The sequence below is a fragment of the Zeugodacus cucurbitae genome, chromosome 3 (genome assembly GCF_028554725.1).
Source record: "Zeugodacus cucurbitae isolate PBARC_wt_2022May chromosome 3, idZeuCucr1.2, whole genome shotgun sequence".
Classification (NCBI taxonomy): Eukaryota; Metazoa; Arthropoda; class Insecta; order Diptera; family Tephritidae; genus Zeugodacus; species Zeugodacus cucurbitae.
The window spans coordinates 63,118,025-63,134,914 of record NC_071668.1 but is presented as its reverse complement, the minus strand read 5'-3'; the positions used below and the strand labels follow the sequence as shown (position 1 = coordinate 63,134,914).

Here is a 16,890-nt window from a genome sequence, read left to right as displayed (position 1 = left end):
GAAGTTGTCGTGGTTATGAACCACGGGTGTCAAGAAAATATTATGTAGCGAATTTCATTCGAATCGGTCGAGTAGTTCCTGAGATATGGTTTCTGACCCATAAGTGGGCGATGTAATGCCCATTTTCCATTTTGTAAAAAAAAATCTGAGTGCAGCTTCCTTCTCTAAAATTTAGTATTTCTGACCTTTTTCGTTAGTGGAAGGAACATGTATTCCAAGTTTCATCAATATATCTCAATTTTTACTCAAGTTATCCGATGCGCGGACGGACAGACAGACATTTGGATTTTAACTCGTCTCGTCACCCTGATAATTTTGATATATGTAACCCTATAACTAACTCGTTTAGTTTTATAACTTACAAACAACCGTTATGTGAACAAAACTATAATACTCTCTTAGCAACTTCTGTTGCGAGAGTATAAAAATGTAAAAGTTTGATATTTGGCAGCCTTTTTAAAAAATAAAAATAAAAATTTCGGTAAAATTTGCTTGACATTTTTTTAAACTATTTGTGATTGAAGTAAACCCTTCGTCCAAACACGAGTAAATTGTATCTCGAACACCTGTGCAAAATTTCATCAAGATCGAATGAGTAGTTTTCGAGAACATTTGACAACCGATTTTGATTTCGAGAAAAACGCGTTTAAAGTTTTGAGTAACAATAATACCTGAGTTGGAGCGCACACCTTCCAAAGGCTGTATCTCCGAAACTATTATTGGGATCGACTAGAAAATTTAGGATAATATTCTTGAGATGTTGTTGAAATTAATAAGACAAAAATCGAACCCACGTAACCTCTTAAGAGAAGACTGTTCAGTGGTCAAATTAGGTTCATTCCGATTATTTAGAATCAACTATCAAGGGAAACGTATCTCATTGAAATACTCCAAACGAAAACGTCTCTTGAGTTGATCTGCTTACTAAGACATTGAATATGACTATAATACTATTTTGTATTTAAAAATACTCTGAATCGATATTAATGAGTAATAATATTTAGATTTTGTCAGTACACTTGGTACATCGACTATGCAATATGCCCTAAAAAATAAAATCAAACGCATAAAGGTACCAATGTTAATACAGAGGAAAACTAAGGTGCATACATACCTTAATACAACAAGTTCTGTTGTCAGCAAGTAATAACAACCAGCAAAACATAAGTTATCGCATATCGATTTTGTTCATACGCCGTTTGTGCTTTATGGTATTTGTATGAGCGCGACCTAAATTCCATAAATAAACGTATAGTATGTTGTACAAGTATGCTTATCGAGGTAACGGGTGATTTTTTTGAGGTTAGGATTTTCATGCATTAGTATTTGACAGATCACGTGGGATTTCAGACATCGTGTCAAAGAGAAAGATGCTCAGTATGCTTTGACATTTCATCATGAATAGACTTACTAACGAGCAACGCTTGCAAATCATTGAATTTTATTACCAAAATCAGTGTTCGGTTCGAAATGTGTTTCGATGACAAATTTTGTTCAGCGATGAGGCTCATTTCTGGTTGAATGGCTACGTAAATAAGCAAAATTGCCGCATTTGGGGTGAAGAGCAACCAGAAGCCGTTCAAGAACTGCCCATGCATCCCGAAAAATGCACTGTTTGGTGTGGTTTGTACGCTGGTGGAATCATTGGACCGTATTTTTTCAAAGATGCTGTTGGACGCAACGTTACGGTGAATGGCGATCGCTATCGTTCGATGCTAACAAACTTTTTGTTGCCAAAAATGGAAGAACTGAACTTGGTTGACATGTGGTTTCAACAAGATGGCGCTACATGCCACACAGCTCGCGATTCTATGGCCATTTTGAGGGAAAACTTCGGAGAACAATTCATCTCAAGAAATGGACCCGTAAGTTGGCCACCAAGATCATGCGATTTAACGCCTTTAGACTATTTTTTGTGGGGCTACGTCAAGTCTAAAGTCTACAGAAATAAGCCAGCAACTATTCCAGCTTTGGAAGACAACATTTCCGAAGAAATTCGGGCTATTCCGGCCGAAATGCTCGAAAAAGTTGCCCAAAATTGGACTTTCCGAATGGACCACCTAAGACGCAGCCGCGGTCAACATTTAAATGAAATTATCTTCAAAAAGTAAATGTCATGAACCAATCTAACGTTTCAAATAAAGAACCGATGAGATTTTGCAAATTTTATGCGTTTTTTTTTTTTAAAGTTATCAAGCTCTTAAAAAATCACCCGTTAGATCTCAAAGCAATTAATTGTTGTTGTTGTTTTTTATTTATTTGTACATTTTCATTATTCATTATTCTCTTTTGATGAATATGAAAGAGTATGTGAAAGAAGAAGGAATCTATGCTAAGTACATATGTAAACATATCTATAAATATTTACAGTAAAGCATATTTGTATGTATGTCTGTCTTTTATATATTATTAGGGATAATAAGAATACTGATGTTATATATACAGACTTTAGTAAAGCATTCGATAGAGTAAACCACTCAATTCTTTTGCAAAAACTGAATCTTCTTGGTTTTCAACCAAGACTTCTTGAATGGGTATCCTCATATCTTACTAACAGAAAACAACAAGTTTTATTTAATAATACGTTATCCGATTCAATTAGTGTCACTTCAGGGGTTCCACAGGGTAGTCATCTCGGCCCGATTCTGTTCTTGTTGTTCATCAATGATATACCGTCAGTAATTAAGTTTTCAGAAATTTTATTATATGCGGATGATGTAAAACTTTTTAAATCATATACTTCTCATGAAGAAAGGACTGAGTTGCAATCGGATTTAAATAATTTAGTTACTTGGTGTCACAAAAATGATATGCCACTGAATCTTAAAAAATGTAAAACGATGTGCTTTTCCCGTAGAACTGTTGATCTTTCCCCCTATGTAATAAATAACTTCAATTTAGAGCAAGTTTTCAGCTTTGTTGATTTAGGAGTTAATATGGACCCTAAACTAAATTTTAATTCTCATGTAAATTCAATTGTCTTAAAAGCTAAAGGTGCTCTTAGCTTTGTTAAACGTTGGTCTAAAGAATTTAGTGATCCGTATATTACTAAAATTCTTTTTACAACATTGGTAAGGCCTATATTGGAGTATGGTTCTGTGGTATGGAATCCTAGCTATCAATCCCATTCTGATAAGCTTGAGTCCGTTCAAAAACAATTTTTACTTTTTGCTTTAGGCCACTTACATTGGGATTCAAGATTGAATCTTCCCCCGTATACTAGTCGTTTAAAACTTATAAGTCTTCCCACACTCACTAGTCGCAGAGAAATGCTAGGTATAATTTTCCTAGTAAAACTATTGAATGGCTTAGTTTGTAGTTCATCCCTTTTGTCTGATATTAAGTTTAATGTCCCATTGCGTTCATCCAGGCAGTTTAGACCATTATTTCTAAAATTTTCTAGAACAAATTTTGAGTTAAATGAACCATTCTGCCGAATATGTCATGATTTTAATTCGCATTCCAGCACATTTGATCCATCTGACTCAATATTTAGCATCAAAAAAACTATTTTGTCTTCTCTTAATAAATAATATTCAGAAATTTTTAACTTTTTGTTTTTATATATTTTTAAATCTCAGCTGTTGAAATGTTTCTTTCTGTAGCTGAGCAGTTTGAGAACCGGACGCTTAAAAATCTCTTGCCTTTCTAGACTCGGCAAATTCCGCTCGTATGCGGACTGCGCCCCACGCGTCGGTTGGGCGGGAGGAGGGTAATCGTTTGGGTTAATAAAATTAAAATTATTTATAAGTGCATATAATTAAAGTTCCCATCAGTGCCTACGGCTGACAGAAATATCATAAATAAAGATAAGCAATATAATCTAACTGTCCTAGAATCATTATTACATACATACAAATTATTACATTCCCGTATTTATATTTATTCCCTCAATCTACATTGATAACAAACACATTTAATCAAAGTGCAGTTGCTTATTAGCAAACACCTCTCTCCACTCAGACGAATTTAATTTGAAGTCCTCTTGCTACAGCCCCTCTCTTCAGACAGCCGCTGCATACAAAAACTAGCTGGAAGCCACAACAGCACTGATTGATTTGTGGCGTTCAACAGTCGCACTGCTCGTGCCTACTTAATTGATATACAACGTCTCGACGATGCGCCGTTATTTACACGCACTTCAACAATGTAGAAATTGATTAATAGGCGATAAATGCCTAACTCCAATAGAATGTCAAACCGCTGATTAAATTCGTCATTTTCAAGTGATTCGTAGATATTATTGTAAATACCTTTTTGAGGTGATTGAATTTATAGTATATACTGATAATATAGTATTCTCACATGTTAAGTTATCTTATAATAAATGAACAAATTATAAATCTTTCACCACGTTGTCAATCTCATTTAAATATATTTTATTAATAACTTATAATTAATAATGAGGGCTTGTAAATTATAATATATATGTACCTACCATAATTTAACCTCGTGATTCGCAGACAAATTATACTAAGTCCCACTCTAAACCAACTACCCACAAATCAAAATTATATGGAGTATTGGTATTCCTTGATGTGATTTTTATATTAAGATCTCCCGCTTATAAAACGAAATATTTTCTAGCAAACTAACGGTCATATAAGCTAGCTGTAGAAGTGCATGGATGAGGTGGATAGAGATCAAGAAAGAAATTTCTTGGATCTCACTTTTTCGAGTAGGCTCGCGAAATAGCGAATATAGAAGTTAAAACTCTCTGCAGATTTGTAGTAGGTTCAGGGCGCTTTGTAGACTCCTAATTGTTAATCTACAAGGAGTGTATTTTAAAGTCTACTTGTGTTTCCGTTTGGGAAACAGCCTTACAACCTAACCTAACCTAACCTAACGGTCATATAAGATCACATTTGGTAGCGAACGATATTATTAGATTTTGAGAAGGACCTTCCACTAAAGTTAAGCTACTAACTTTTCACTTGCCATCTACTAAGATGGCTATTCCCAAACTAATAAAATTAAGTAAATTCCTTTCTGGAACTTATGTGTTGAGATTCTTAACAAATTAAAACCAACCAACGAAACACGCCATGTCTCATCTCTAACGAGCTCATATATCTCATATCATCTGGCCCGACTGAATTCTTGTTTACTAAAACCAGAATTCTTTCATTAGTAAGTTAGGTTAAATTGGATCAATTCGAGAATACACAGATAAGGGTGGTTATAAGTCCGCTTTTTCATATATGTGACATGTCGGCGGAAAGCGGTAGGGTCATATCTTGAATAGTTTTTTAATGGCTGGCTTCGCAGGTCGACTTCGAATCTGAATAGAGTATTCTTGAATATATTCATTATTCATTGACTTAGGACCTTTTTGATTTGTTGAAAGTTCTCAATGTGGCATCAAAAAACGACAATTGTTTTACCTAAATAAGTTACATTTTTTAGAACTACGCCATTTTGTTAATTTTTGATATTTTTCAAAAAACGTTGGTCATCGTAGATATCTTCAACTTTAATAACCTCTTTTTGAATTTTTTGTTTGAGCTATTCATTTGGTCGGAATCATGTCAGCAATTGAGGAACTTTTTTTGTGGCACCTCCGAAGACAGCTTATGACTCCGTTACTTTTCAATATTAAAAATTAAATAAAAAAATGTAATATAGCTGGAAATATACCTTATTATGTCCAAAAAACTTCGAAACAATCGATTAAGTACTTTCTTAAAATAAAAAATCACGAAAATCGCAAAATTTTTCCAGGGTTACACTTGTATAGCCCTCTATAATAGAGTCCAAGCGCTCTGTGGAATCATAAGGGTCTTGGTGAACCTTCAGGAATATTTGGGTGTCACAAAGACAATCGGAGGTGTCTAAGTGAGACTGTCTGCAGTTCCGGTGATCTACACCTTGACCTGACATGCCATTTTATTAAATTATATAATTTGTATCAGATTTCTAACGACTTTTTTATAACATCTGCTAAAATAAAACACGTTGTTTATTTCCTTAAAAATTCCAGGTTTTTGTGCACGCAAAAGTCTTCTTCAGCATTGGTGGTCGTCAATATGCCGGTGAGCCAGTTCAATTCTCCTATATGCCTGATACAATTTTGGATCACGCACGCGATGTGACAATCAAACTTCATCATCGTCTGGGCAAATATTTACAATTACATTTGTATTTCGCGGCACGTTGGATAATGCTCAGTGAAATCACATTCATATCGAGTAAGTACAACACTTTTTAATGAAATATATTATATTGGAAAACTGTTATTCGAAATTCGAAATTTCTTTATGACACAAGATAGGAAATTATTTAAACTCGCTCAATGATTTATTAGAATTAGAGACTTAATTCAGAATTTTCAATAATTCATAACATATCAGTTGGATTATAGAAGAAAGTTTAATGATACCACATTGCGTGCCATAACTGAACATTCTTCTCTTCTATTTCATTCCTTAATGAAATCTTCTACAATTAGTTCGATCTCGTTTCTCGTGTTCGTTTTAAGCTTGACAGCCCCTTGGTCGTATTCCCATTATTGTGGGGGCATTTATATACGCACGAACTCCACTTAATTTAATAGCGCTGCAAATAGATCATTGGGAATAAAAAAATATTTTAAATATCATCTATGAAAATACATCGAAAATTGGAATTAAGTGTAGAATAGAATATAGGATATATGACACCGAGATATACCGAGATATACCGAGATCAGAATCTCTCTAAAAATTGCGATCTCATCTTGAATCGCACCCTCAGGTGATTGGTATTGTTATTTAAATCGCACAGACCACTTAATACTAACAACTACACTCACTTTTTACATCTCTTCGAATACCACCAGCCCATACCGAGCGCCTGTGCACATTTATCATACTGAAAGCCATTGTCCACATCTTGCGTAGAGAACTTCGAAAACCGCGTTAGCCGACATATAGCAGAGGTTTTCGAAAATGCGCCCAACTCCTCTACTCTATAGCCCGTCTCTTCACCGCCCAATACAAAGTGGACATACTTCTCCACTTCGATATCGTTGGATTCGAATTTCGTAAATATACCCAATTCTTGTCGCCTATCACTTGTTTGCGCATAAATACGATCGAGTCCCAGAAAGAAACTTTGATCCGGATCGCCGAAACCTTGTTTATATTCTTGCCAATTTCTATTAAATGAATCACCAATATTTACGCGACGCATAAAGACAGTCCATGCACAACCCGTACCCGTAGGGTCTGCAAAGCAATACACGTCAGTTGGTCCATAACCCAAAACATATATGGTAGCTACACCATTGCTGATATCGACATTTTGCTTCATGAGCTCCGCACAACTACCGGGCAAGTTCTCATCACCGCCACGCTTTGAAGCAAATATTTCACTCGGATCAAAAGGATCGGGTATAAAACGCATTGTTTTCGCGTTGTTCTCTGTGAATAAATAAATTCTATAAATTTTAATTTAATTTTTTCCTTGCATACCTGCACCTTCGAACCGTTCGGTATTTTTGTAAATTGTTGTATTGGTTACTTTTGAAACATTCGGCAGCTCCGTTTGATCGCGATAAAACAGAAAGCTCTTCTCTGTAACCGTTACCAATGTGTCATCTTTCAAAATACTTTTTGTTTTTATTACCGTTGTTAATACGGGTTCAAAGATCGTGTCTCTTTTGTATTATAAAAGTAGTTTTTGAAACTTTTTCTTTTAAAAAAATATTGCAATTTCAAAATAATTTACCTAAATTTCGGTGAATTTTGAAAATTTGTCTTAAAGTCGTCAAGTTGTTTTGGTCCAATAACAATTGTACTGGCATTAGTGGGTTCTATATTTCTATAAAATTTTTAGAGTAATGTTAATGGGATGGAAATAATTAATGCAAAAGGCATAGGCAAAACTACCTGTTTGGTAATCCACTTAAAAATTTGCTCCTTAATTCTGACATTCTATTGCCTCCGCTAGCAGTAACGGTTTTTGAAATTTTCGTTTCGTTTTTATTTTCGGTTTTGGTTTTCAAACTACTTGTAAAAATATCAACATTTCCGACTTCGTATTCACTTGTTGCATTCGTTAAATTATCGTTTTCGCTTTGTATATTACTTTTAGAAATCGTTGTGTTATCGTTTTTGCTTTCTCTATCACTTTTGGAAATCGTTGGATTATCGTTTTCGTTTTCTATACCACTTTTTGAAATTGTTGTATTATCGCTTTTGCTTTCGGTTGCATTTTTCGAAATATCTATCTGGTTTTCAAATGTTTTCTGCCCTCCAGCGATCGAAGCCAGTGAAATATTAATGGATTTCGCGCCATTGCTTTTCAATTCCACATCTCTATACGCTTTACTTCCATCTCCTACATTTTCTAAGCCACTTCATGCATATATTATGAAGACAAAATGGTATAGCTGAATTAGTTTCGATTTCACCAAAAACACTTTCATAAAACTTACTTAACAAAATTGTTCCTGCTTTCTCTTTCAACATCAGTCGAATTATCGTTCAATTTTGTCTCATTTAAGTTAGCTTCGTCGCTATTAAATTAAAAAAGAAAGCTCAGCGATACAAACGTATTTTATCATTTATCAAAATATTATTCGTTGTATACAGAAGAATTCAAAAAAAGATACCTCCCCGAAACTTCACACATACTTTTTCAAAATATCCTTCATTCTATTACGGTCTGTATCAAACCTCTTGTTTACTGCCCTTACTGCATTATTAGTATCCAAATTTGATGTCACAGTGCTATTTGGGTTTCTTCATAAAGTATACAATTAGATTATTTAGAAAAAGAATTCTCATATTGGGTTGCGTCACCTCATTCTGTTTCTTAAAGTGCGCCGCAAATTTGTTGAATTATTCCTTGCGCTGATTTCATCCACTGCTTCCGTACTCACAGGAACTAACAGTATAGCAAGTAAAACCAAACTGCGGACAGTATCAGAAAGCATCATGTTGCTGTTATGCCTCCTAAAACTCAACTGAAAACTAAAGCACTCTATAATAAATCCAATTGGAACTGAGTGTCATAAAAATCTTATCAGCAAGTGTTTTCTAAATTTCGATTTCAATACTCGATATATTATGTCAGTACAAATGTTTTTATTCAATCTCAATTAATTAAAATTTAATATAAATGAGCCATGAAATCGTATCGAGTTACAACAGCTTTTATGAAAGTCTAAGTTTGTAACTTATGAGTAATTTTCAGTAACTACATTCAATTAGATGCAGCCCTGTATGTGTCAACCATGTTGGAAAAGTCTTCTCGAGGTTTTAACAACAAACATGTGGAACTCGAAACTGTAAAGGATGATCGTGTGAAAAAAAATAATTTTTAAAATCAAACAATCTCTTGATATTATGCGTTTTAGCCTGGGCAATATTTCAAAACATTTTGAGCCAGGTTTCTAAAGTCTTCATCGCAGTTTTCTTGTAGTAACAATAATATCACTATATATGTAGTATAGTTGCAAGGTCCATCTCAGTGCGATCATTGGTGTGCTTACTGGATATTGTCCAATGATTACACATGCGTTGAGACTTGGGATCTTGGCAGATACAAGTGGCCAAAGCTGTAATGAGGAAGGCGAGGGGGAATTATCTAAGCATTTCCTCCTCCACTGTCCAGCTTTTGCCAGACTGAGGTTGAAACACCTCGGAAGTCCAGTTTTCGGCGATCCTAGCGAATTGGCTAGAATCGACATTAGCCAACTAAAGAAAGTAACAGATTCCAAGCATTTTGCTGCATCTTAAGGGTCTTTGATGCATCAGGAGTTTATTGGTATCACAACGGAAAGCGCTCAAACCTGTCTAAGTGACATCTTTTGTGTTTGTAGAGATCTGCCACAAACCTAACCTAACCCATGTGAAAGACAAAGATATCTATTCGAAGTATGGTAATTACATATTACATTCTCTTCCTGATTCATATTGACTAGAAACATCATCATTGTCATCAAGTATAATGTTGTTTTTAAATTTCGAAAACACTTCTTTCTATTCAAAGTGTTCGAATTTTCCGTCAAATCAATAATTCGTCGTTATAGACAATTTCGTGTTTTGGAACCAGCATCAACAACACCAATAACGTCAGGTTTGAAATCAAAAGTACAATCACTCTCGCCAAAAAGTGCTACTTTGTTGGACTGAGTAGGCAATTGAATAGTAGTGCTCTAAAAATCCTTCATTCCTCACAGGGAATAGTCTAGTGGTAGATATTTCTATTCACAGTAACGTCTTTATCATCACGGAAGAAGTACGGCCCAAAGACGCCGCCGACACATAAACCGTAATTTTTTCGGAATGCAATGGTGACTCATGGAGTACGTGTGGATTGCTGCCTGACCAATAACGCGTGTTTTGCTTAGCCATTTCGCCAAAAATGACCTTATTCACAGAAGATAACTTTCCGATGAAAATTCATATCATTTTCAAGTCCAAATTCTCGAACGACGATTCTGGTGGTCAAGCTTAATTGATGCGCTAGCAGCAGAAATATTCTCGACAATACGGGACTTCTTTGTCTCACTAACTTGGAAACATTTTGTACCTGTGAATTAAAATTGTTGCACTAGACGCTCTATTGTTGATCTAATAGGACGATTATGACGACCATAAATTGGATGAAGTACTGTTAAAGTTGAGACCACTAACTCCGAATTTCGGTAGTAAATTTTAATAATTTCGAAATGCTAAAGAAAAATGTCAAAAGAGCGGAAAAACATATGGCGTCGTTTGAAAACCCCTTTACATACATACATTGGATCGAGTTCTGTGATATAATACATAATAATCATTTTCTATTTTCCAAAACCATATTTTCAACAACTGTATTATTGTATTCCTACAATAATTCGTAATTATATAAAAATATGCAAAGCAGATTTCTGAGCTTGAAATTTGATTTTCTTGTCAAATAAAAGCTGACGACTGCAACCTTCTTAATCAGTATTCGTAAAGCTAACGCCTCAGTATGTTTTTCCTGCAACGTGGTTTCGTGACAATCGTGACATTTTCAATTCTAATTCTTATATACACTGACACGGTTTCCTGCGACAGCCAACAAGCTTCAGAAAACCCGTCAGATGAGCTTAACAGTTTTGTCACCGTGCTCGCTGAATATATGCTAAATCACACCGATGAAGTGAGCTCTCGTTTTATAAAGTAATATAATTTATTGAATTCATATTTCATGCGTCCTTTGTTTTAAACTATGTATATCCTATAGAGATGAGCAGACCATAAAGGAAGTTCTACAAAAGCAGACTGAATTGAATAAAGAAATTAATGTGTGAGCATAGTACCACAACTATATTTTATAAATATTATAACTACTCTTCGCAGCCATCATACAACTACAACAAATGCTGATGAAATTAGTACGCCACGCAGCTGCGCGGAAATTCTGCCAAATCTGTCTGCTGGCAACAGCGGTATCTACAATATAACACCACTAAATATGTCACCATTCGAGGTGTTTTGTCTCACCGATCCGAAAGGTGGTTGTGGCTGGACACTGGTTTGGCGACGCAATGAAATAAATGACGATTTCAATCGCACTTGGGCGGAATACCGTAACGGTTTCGGTGAATTAACGGATAATTTCTTCATTGGCTTGGACAAGTTATACGCTTTGACCATTGCCGAACCACAACAGCTACGTATGGGTATTAAATATGGTTCGAATAATTGGGAGTTGGATATTTTCGATGAATTTGTAGTCGGTAATGTGTGTACACAATACGAGTTGGTCATCACGAATCCACAGAACAAAAGAAGAATTTTTAAACGTTTGAACAAACGGGCACATTTCTTTACTAAGGATTTGTCAAGCTCGTCGAAAAATGAAGAATGTGCGAAGGCGATGGGTATGGGTTGGTGGTACACAGACGATTGCAAAAAGTAAGCGTCTGAACTTTCTTTTGAAATTTTCCTACTAAATCTTAACTTTTTTTACCTTTTAGTTATTTGAAATCACGCGTATATTATAGGTACATAAATTCACCGACTTATATGGTTATACGTCCGCAGAGTTGCGATATTAAGAACTGAACAGATTCCATATAATTAAAATATTATAAATATATGTATAATGATTGTGAAAAGCCTTTCGAAAATATAATTACTCTTATTTAATCATATGTGCCATATGAGATTTATTTATATTAAGATTCAGAAATATATTCCAAGGTCAGCATTAAGAAAAAAAATTACTTATTAGATTTGGCTGAAGTTATATATGGCGCTCTGATCTCCACAATTATCGAATATTGATATCGACACTTTTACAAGCTCATATCTCATTTGAAACGACCATATGTTGATACATTTAATCGGGGCCGTTCCCTTTATGTGGGATCGGAAGGCTTTTCACTGGAAAATTTATAACATGTTTTCGAAGGAAGCTCCCCATATAAAATGTCTGATAAGTCTGACTTCCTTAAAATTTTGTAGCTAAGAAATGGTATGGCCAAAACAATCATGTTATGAAACTAACACAGAAGTCATATAAGAAGTTAAAGTGTTCAAGCGGTTATTTAAGTTTTTTTTTTTTGGATACCGCTTCCTTTACTGGGTCCAGAACCATCGATGTTTAGATATATATTGGCTTTCTTAAAGCTTTATTTCAGTCTGTAAGGTAGGAGTTTTTTGTTTCCTTTCAATTATGAATCCATTTCAGCCAGTTTATGATGAAGAGATCAAGCGGTCCATGGAAATTAAGAAACAGCTCTAGTTATTTTAAAGATCTTTGTTACTATTTTCAAACAACAAGTAGAGAGAAAATTAAAATTAAAAGTAAAATATTGGACATTCATACGAACCAAAGCACTTGACTTTCTTTCCTTAAAAGTTTGGACTAAATTTTGTTCTTATCCTTAGACTACGACTGGGTTCTTCCAAGTTCTAATCTAACCTTGAATAACGGGAGAGTTTCTTTGAAACTGTTTGATTTACAAAATATAACGATAAAGTAAAACTTCAAAGAATGATCAAAATTTTCCAAAAATATTTTTAAATATCAGTTGTTTACTCTAGGATCTTGATCCTATTAAAAAATATAACTCAACTGTATTTCGGCGAGGTCCGTAGTTGTAGTATATCAATATTATTTATTAGCGATTATATTAGGTTGAGAAATATTTTTGTCTTTTGAATTTCGCGGCTATGCTAGTATCTGGCAATACTATACATCTTTGAAAGATCTTCACATAACCTACAAAACGACGATACATGATTAGTTTGGATATTGCGTTCAATAGTTATAGACATGTAAACATGGAGTTCACGAAGACCGAAATTCGCGCTATTCTAAAGTTTTTCTTCGTTAAAGGCAAATCCGCTAGAGAAACGTTACGTGAGATAAATAGTGTTTTGAGGGATGGTACTCTATCACTTCGAACTGCGGAGGAATGGTTTCGACGATTCAGAGCGGGTGAAAACGACACCATGAATAATCCAGCGGAATAATAATTCCTGTGACGACGAATACCGATGAAATCATTATCAATCATCGAGTTAGACGGGCATGTGGTAGCTCGTGGCATCGCCCAGGATATGGGAGTTAGTCAGTAAACCATTTTAAACCATCAGTAGAAGGCTGGATACACAAAAAATCTTGTTGTTTGGGTGCCGCATGATTTGAAACCTTCTGTACCGAATCAACGCTTGCCAATTTTTGAGGCGAATGGTGACTGGCGACGGAAAATGGATCACATACGACAAATTCAAGTGAAAACAGTCGTGGTCAAATGCCGGTGAATCGGCCTAAACAGTGGCCAAGCCGGGATTGACGGCCAGGAAGGTTTTGCTGTGTCTTTGACGTATCCAGAATTGGCCAACAGGAAGGGTGTAGTGTTCCATCAGGACAACGCCAGACTACACACTTCGTTGATGACTCGTTAGAAGCTACGGGAGCTCGGATGGGAGGTTTTAACGCATCGACCATATAGCCCGGACATAGCGCCAAATGATTATCAAAAGTTCTTGTCCATGGCGAACGCCCTTCGTGGTTTAAAGTTGAACTCAAAAGATGCTTGTGAAAAGTGGCTGTCCGAGTTATTCGCAAATATGGCAAACATGGAAACAGATTATCGAACGAAACGGCGCATATTTGAACTAATTCCGATCACTGTAACACTTGTTTTAAAGAATTGAATAAAGAGCAAAAAAGCGGAAGGAGATATTTGCCAACCAAATAGATTAAAAGAAGTGGAAGAACTAATTTTAAAATATGTAAATACATATATATATTGTCTTACATGGGACATATAGCATATATTAATAAATTTTGCTTTTATTTTAAGATATCTATATACAATTTCACCGCATAAGATTATTTACAAATTTACCATTTTGACATTTGTTTGGTCTCACAGCCATAATGGTCGGCGCTTTAACATAAGCCCATACGCTACGCAGCTTGGTAGATCTTTAATAAAATGGAATTAATTTACTTTCAAGTCTAACACTAATTTATACACACTTACTGTAAACATTTGTCGGAATACCACCAACCCATGCCCAAATTTCTTGGGCATACCGCTAACCGCTCGTCGACATGTCGATCTTTTGTGGTGAATTTCGAAGCAACTTGCAGGTGTCTAATCATTGTACTGTTATTAAGCACGCTCAAGCTTAATACCGCATAGTAGACGCTCTCATCACCAATTTGAAAATTCGCATACTCCTCTTTCACTAAGTCCTCCTTCTCGAAACGCTTCGAAATATATAATTCTTGCTTTTGATATTGCGTCAGAGCGTACAAGTTCTGTAAACCCACAAAATAGCCATTCCCTGCGTTGAGATCACCGAAACCGTTACGATATTGTGGCCAGCCAAAATCGAAATTGTCTGTGGGAGATTTGCGCTCCAAAATCACCGCCCACGGACATTTGCCTTTCGCATCACCGATGCAACGTACATCAAATGGTGGCCAACCAGGTAACTTGAAAGTTTCTATTGAATCAGTATTCGAGACACAACTGGCCTTTACTTGTTCCAATGTTTTCTGTGATTTTTCCTGTTTAATAACTTGTATATTCGAATTCGAATCCGAATCCGTACGGGTTCGGGTTAAGCCTTTTATCGCACTTCCCGTCGAACTGGTTCTATTTGAACCGCTGTTGTTTTTGAATGTATTTTTAAATTCATTACTTAAGATTGTCTCACCTATTGTATCTTCGATGTGAGTTTCTTCCATAGTGGTGGTAATTTGAATTGTTTGGCCATCATTTGTACGTATCTCTTCCACGGTCACATTGGTTGTATTATTGATTTCTCGCACAGTTTGTGTTTTACAACCAAAAATGTAACCGTAAAATATGAGAATTGCGTAAACAAATCGTAGCCGCTGAATATAGGAAGACATTTCAAGGGAAAGTTGCGGAACAGACTGTAGAAACTTTTGAAACAGCTTAGCTTAAAACGAAAATTAATATATGTATACTGCTCTAGAACTTTAACAGTTAATGAAATATGATACAGTCTCTCAGCTGTTTCGAAGTTGTCGTTACCAAAGTTACACTTTACAACAATGTACAATGGCTTAGCTTAGATGATATACCAAAAGATGATCTCTGTTTGCTAACAAACGATCCTAATAGAAGTCATATTGGGAAAATCTTTAACAACTGATTGTCTTTTCTTCAGTCAAAACCCAGTAATTTCCAATTTATAAAGTAATAATTTTAACAGTTTCGACTTTGAAATAAAATAGTTTTTGTTTTGGAATTTAGTTGAATAAGAAAAAGCCGAAGAGATATTTTCCATCGTAGGATTTTCCTTCGTACACTCCCATAGCTTCTGGGTGAGTATCAAAGCAAGTGTTATACAGTGTTATTAGTCATAATAATCATAATTGCCAACATCTGGTAGTTAATAATAAGTCAACTACAACAATAACCCATTATGTTTCAATTTCCCAGATTTATTAAACAGTATGTCGTTTAATAAACCCAATCAACCAAGCTCTCATTAAAGAAGTATACCTTTAACCATTTGAGGGGAAAGAGTCAGATTTCAAATAGATAATTTGCTAGAATGACTTAAATTCAGTTTGAGATAGATATGCATATTGATGAACTTAATTCTGAATTATTTTTTTATTCTAACTCTCTAGAGATTTCCATCACGATCCCAATAAGTATAACTTAGCTTTTGACTTGAAGGAACCAAGTGGAGAAGTGTAGTTTTAGCTTAGTGTTTTGAGCTTGTATCAGCTTGCGAAGTAAGGAAATTACTGAAACCTGCTTGAATCATCTATTACTTCGAAGTTCGGCGTATCATTTTAGGAAGGATAGATTACGTGGACGAAATCCAATTAAGAAGCAGGAGGAGAGTTTTTTTGGTGTAATTTATACATCAGTTTGAAAATAAAATATTCTTTTGAGTAAAATCTAATATTATAGACAGGGAGTTTACTGTTTTCTCATAATAACGAAGTATTTCACAATGAAAAAGATCTTAATACTTTTATACGAAAGGGAGACGCGGTTGTTCTAAAAATTAGTACTTTAAAGATATAGAGATTAAAACAAGAAAGGAAGGGCCAGGTTCGGATGCAACCGAACATTTTATACTCTCGCAATTTATTGCTATATTTTCATTAGGATAACAGACAATTTAATCCACATATTCGGCATAAAGTCCAATATAATAACGGAAATATAATAGTATAGTATACGAGGGCTGAGGTAATTCCTGAAGCGATTTCACTCATTTTCACCCCCAACATACATTATAGCAAAGATTATATGCTCACTTAATTTAGCTCAGCTATTTCACGTTTTAACTGATTTATAAGCTATTAGCCCTTCGCATTTTTCCAAACCCTAAAATTAGATATTTGGTAGTTAGGGGAAGTTATGACCCGATAAATCATTTTGATACAGAGACACACAGTAGAAGAGAAATATTTCCGCTG

At 35.1% G+C, this 16,890-nt stretch overlaps 4 protein-coding genes across 7 annotated transcripts in view; 2 read left to right on the top strand and 2 right to left on the bottom strand.

Moving 5' to 3' along the window:
- Positions 1 to 16,890, top strand: part of LOC105208477 (discoidin domain-containing receptor 2) — a 384,778-nt gene that overhangs the window by 181,984 nt on the left and 185,904 nt on the right. For both annotated transcript variants that reach the window (XM_011178347.3, XM_011178346.3), the window contains exon 10: positions 5,981 to 6,188. In XM_011178347.3, the coding sequence (XP_011176649.1) occupies positions 5,981 to 6,188 (208 nt within the window). The remainder of the gene's footprint in view (positions 1 to 5,980; positions 6,189 to 16,890) is intronic.
- LOC105208475 (angiopoietin-related protein 3-like) lies at positions 6,266 to 8,961 on the bottom strand. Of its 2 annotated transcripts, none has more exons than XM_011178340.3 (8): positions 8,784 to 8,961; positions 8,616 to 8,723; positions 8,417 to 8,497; positions 7,869 to 8,336; positions 7,708 to 7,800; positions 7,452 to 7,636; positions 6,791 to 7,400; positions 6,266 to 6,555 (listed from the first exon to the last, which is right to left on the bottom strand). In XM_011178340.3, the coding sequence occupies exons 1-8, from the start codon at positions 8,918 to 8,920 to the stop codon at positions 6,474 to 6,476; spliced, it is 1,764 nt and encodes a 587-aa protein (XP_011176642.2). In that variant the 5' UTR covers positions 8,921 to 8,961; the 3' UTR covers positions 6,266 to 6,473. The 2 variants fall into 2 exon arrangements, with proteins under 2 accessions (XP_011176642.2, XP_011176644.2); XM_011178342.3 differs by having other exon boundaries at positions 7,458 to 7,636.
- LOC105208476 (angiopoietin-related protein 7) lies at positions 10,907 to 12,109 on the top strand. Of its 2 annotated transcripts, none has more exons than XM_054227071.1 (4): positions 10,907 to 11,132; positions 11,197 to 11,259; positions 11,349 to 11,870; positions 11,933 to 12,109. In XM_054227071.1, the coding sequence occupies exons 1-4, from the start codon at positions 10,942 to 10,944 to the stop codon at positions 12,018 to 12,020; spliced, it is 864 nt and encodes a 287-aa protein (XP_054083046.1). In that variant the 5' UTR covers positions 10,907 to 10,941; the 3' UTR covers positions 12,021 to 12,109. The 2 variants fall into 2 exon arrangements, with proteins under 2 accessions (XP_054083046.1, XP_011176646.1); XM_011178344.3 differs by having other exon boundaries at positions 10,909 to 11,132; positions 11,313 to 11,870.
- Positions 14,222 to 15,383, bottom strand: LOC114803554 (angiopoietin-1). Its single transcript, XM_029037926.2, has 2 exons — positions 14,456 to 15,383; positions 14,222 to 14,397 (listed from the first exon to the last, which is right to left on the bottom strand). Exons 1-2 carry the CDS (start codon positions 15,334 to 15,336, stop codon positions 14,289 to 14,291), a joined length of 990 nt encoding a protein of 329 aa, XP_028893759.1. The 5' UTR covers positions 15,337 to 15,383; the 3' UTR covers positions 14,222 to 14,288.

What these genes read in the sequence shown, in the direction of transcription:
- LOC105208476 (XM_011178344.3), top strand. Translation starts at nt 10,942, where the DNA reads ATGTTTTTCCTGCAACGTGGTTTCGTGACAATCGTGACATTTTCAATT. An exon ending in GTGAGCTCTCGTTTTATAAA is followed by an intron (nt 11,133 to 11,196) that starts GTAATATAATTT and finishes TATATCCTATAG; the next exon opens with AGATGAGCAGACCATAAAGG. An exon ending in TACACAGACGATTGCAAAAA is followed by an intron (nt 11,871 to 11,932) that starts GTAAGCGTCTGA and finishes TTTACCTTTTAG; the next exon opens with TTATTTGAAATCACGCGTAT.
- LOC105208475 (XM_011178340.3), bottom strand. Translation starts at nt 8,920, where the DNA reads ATGATGCTTTCTGATACTGTCCGCAGTTTGGTTTTACTTGCTATACTG. An exon ending in ATGAAGGATATTTTGAAAAA is followed by an intron (nt 8,498 to 8,615) that starts GTATGTGTGAAG and finishes TTAATTTAATAG; the next exon opens with CGACGAAGCTAACTTAAATG. An exon ending in CGAACGGTTCGAAGGTGCAG is followed by an intron (nt 7,401 to 7,451) that starts GTATGCAAGGAA and finishes ATTTATTCACAG; the next exon opens with AGAACAACGCGAAAACAATG.
- LOC114803554 (XM_029037926.2), bottom strand. Translation starts at nt 15,336, where the DNA reads ATGTCTTCCTATATTCAGCGGCTACGATTTGTTTACGCAATTCTCATA. An exon ending in TATTCCGACAAATGTTTACA is followed by an intron (nt 14,398 to 14,455) that starts GTAAGTGTGTAT and finishes ATTTTATTAAAG; the next exon opens with ATCTACCAAGCTGCGTAGCG.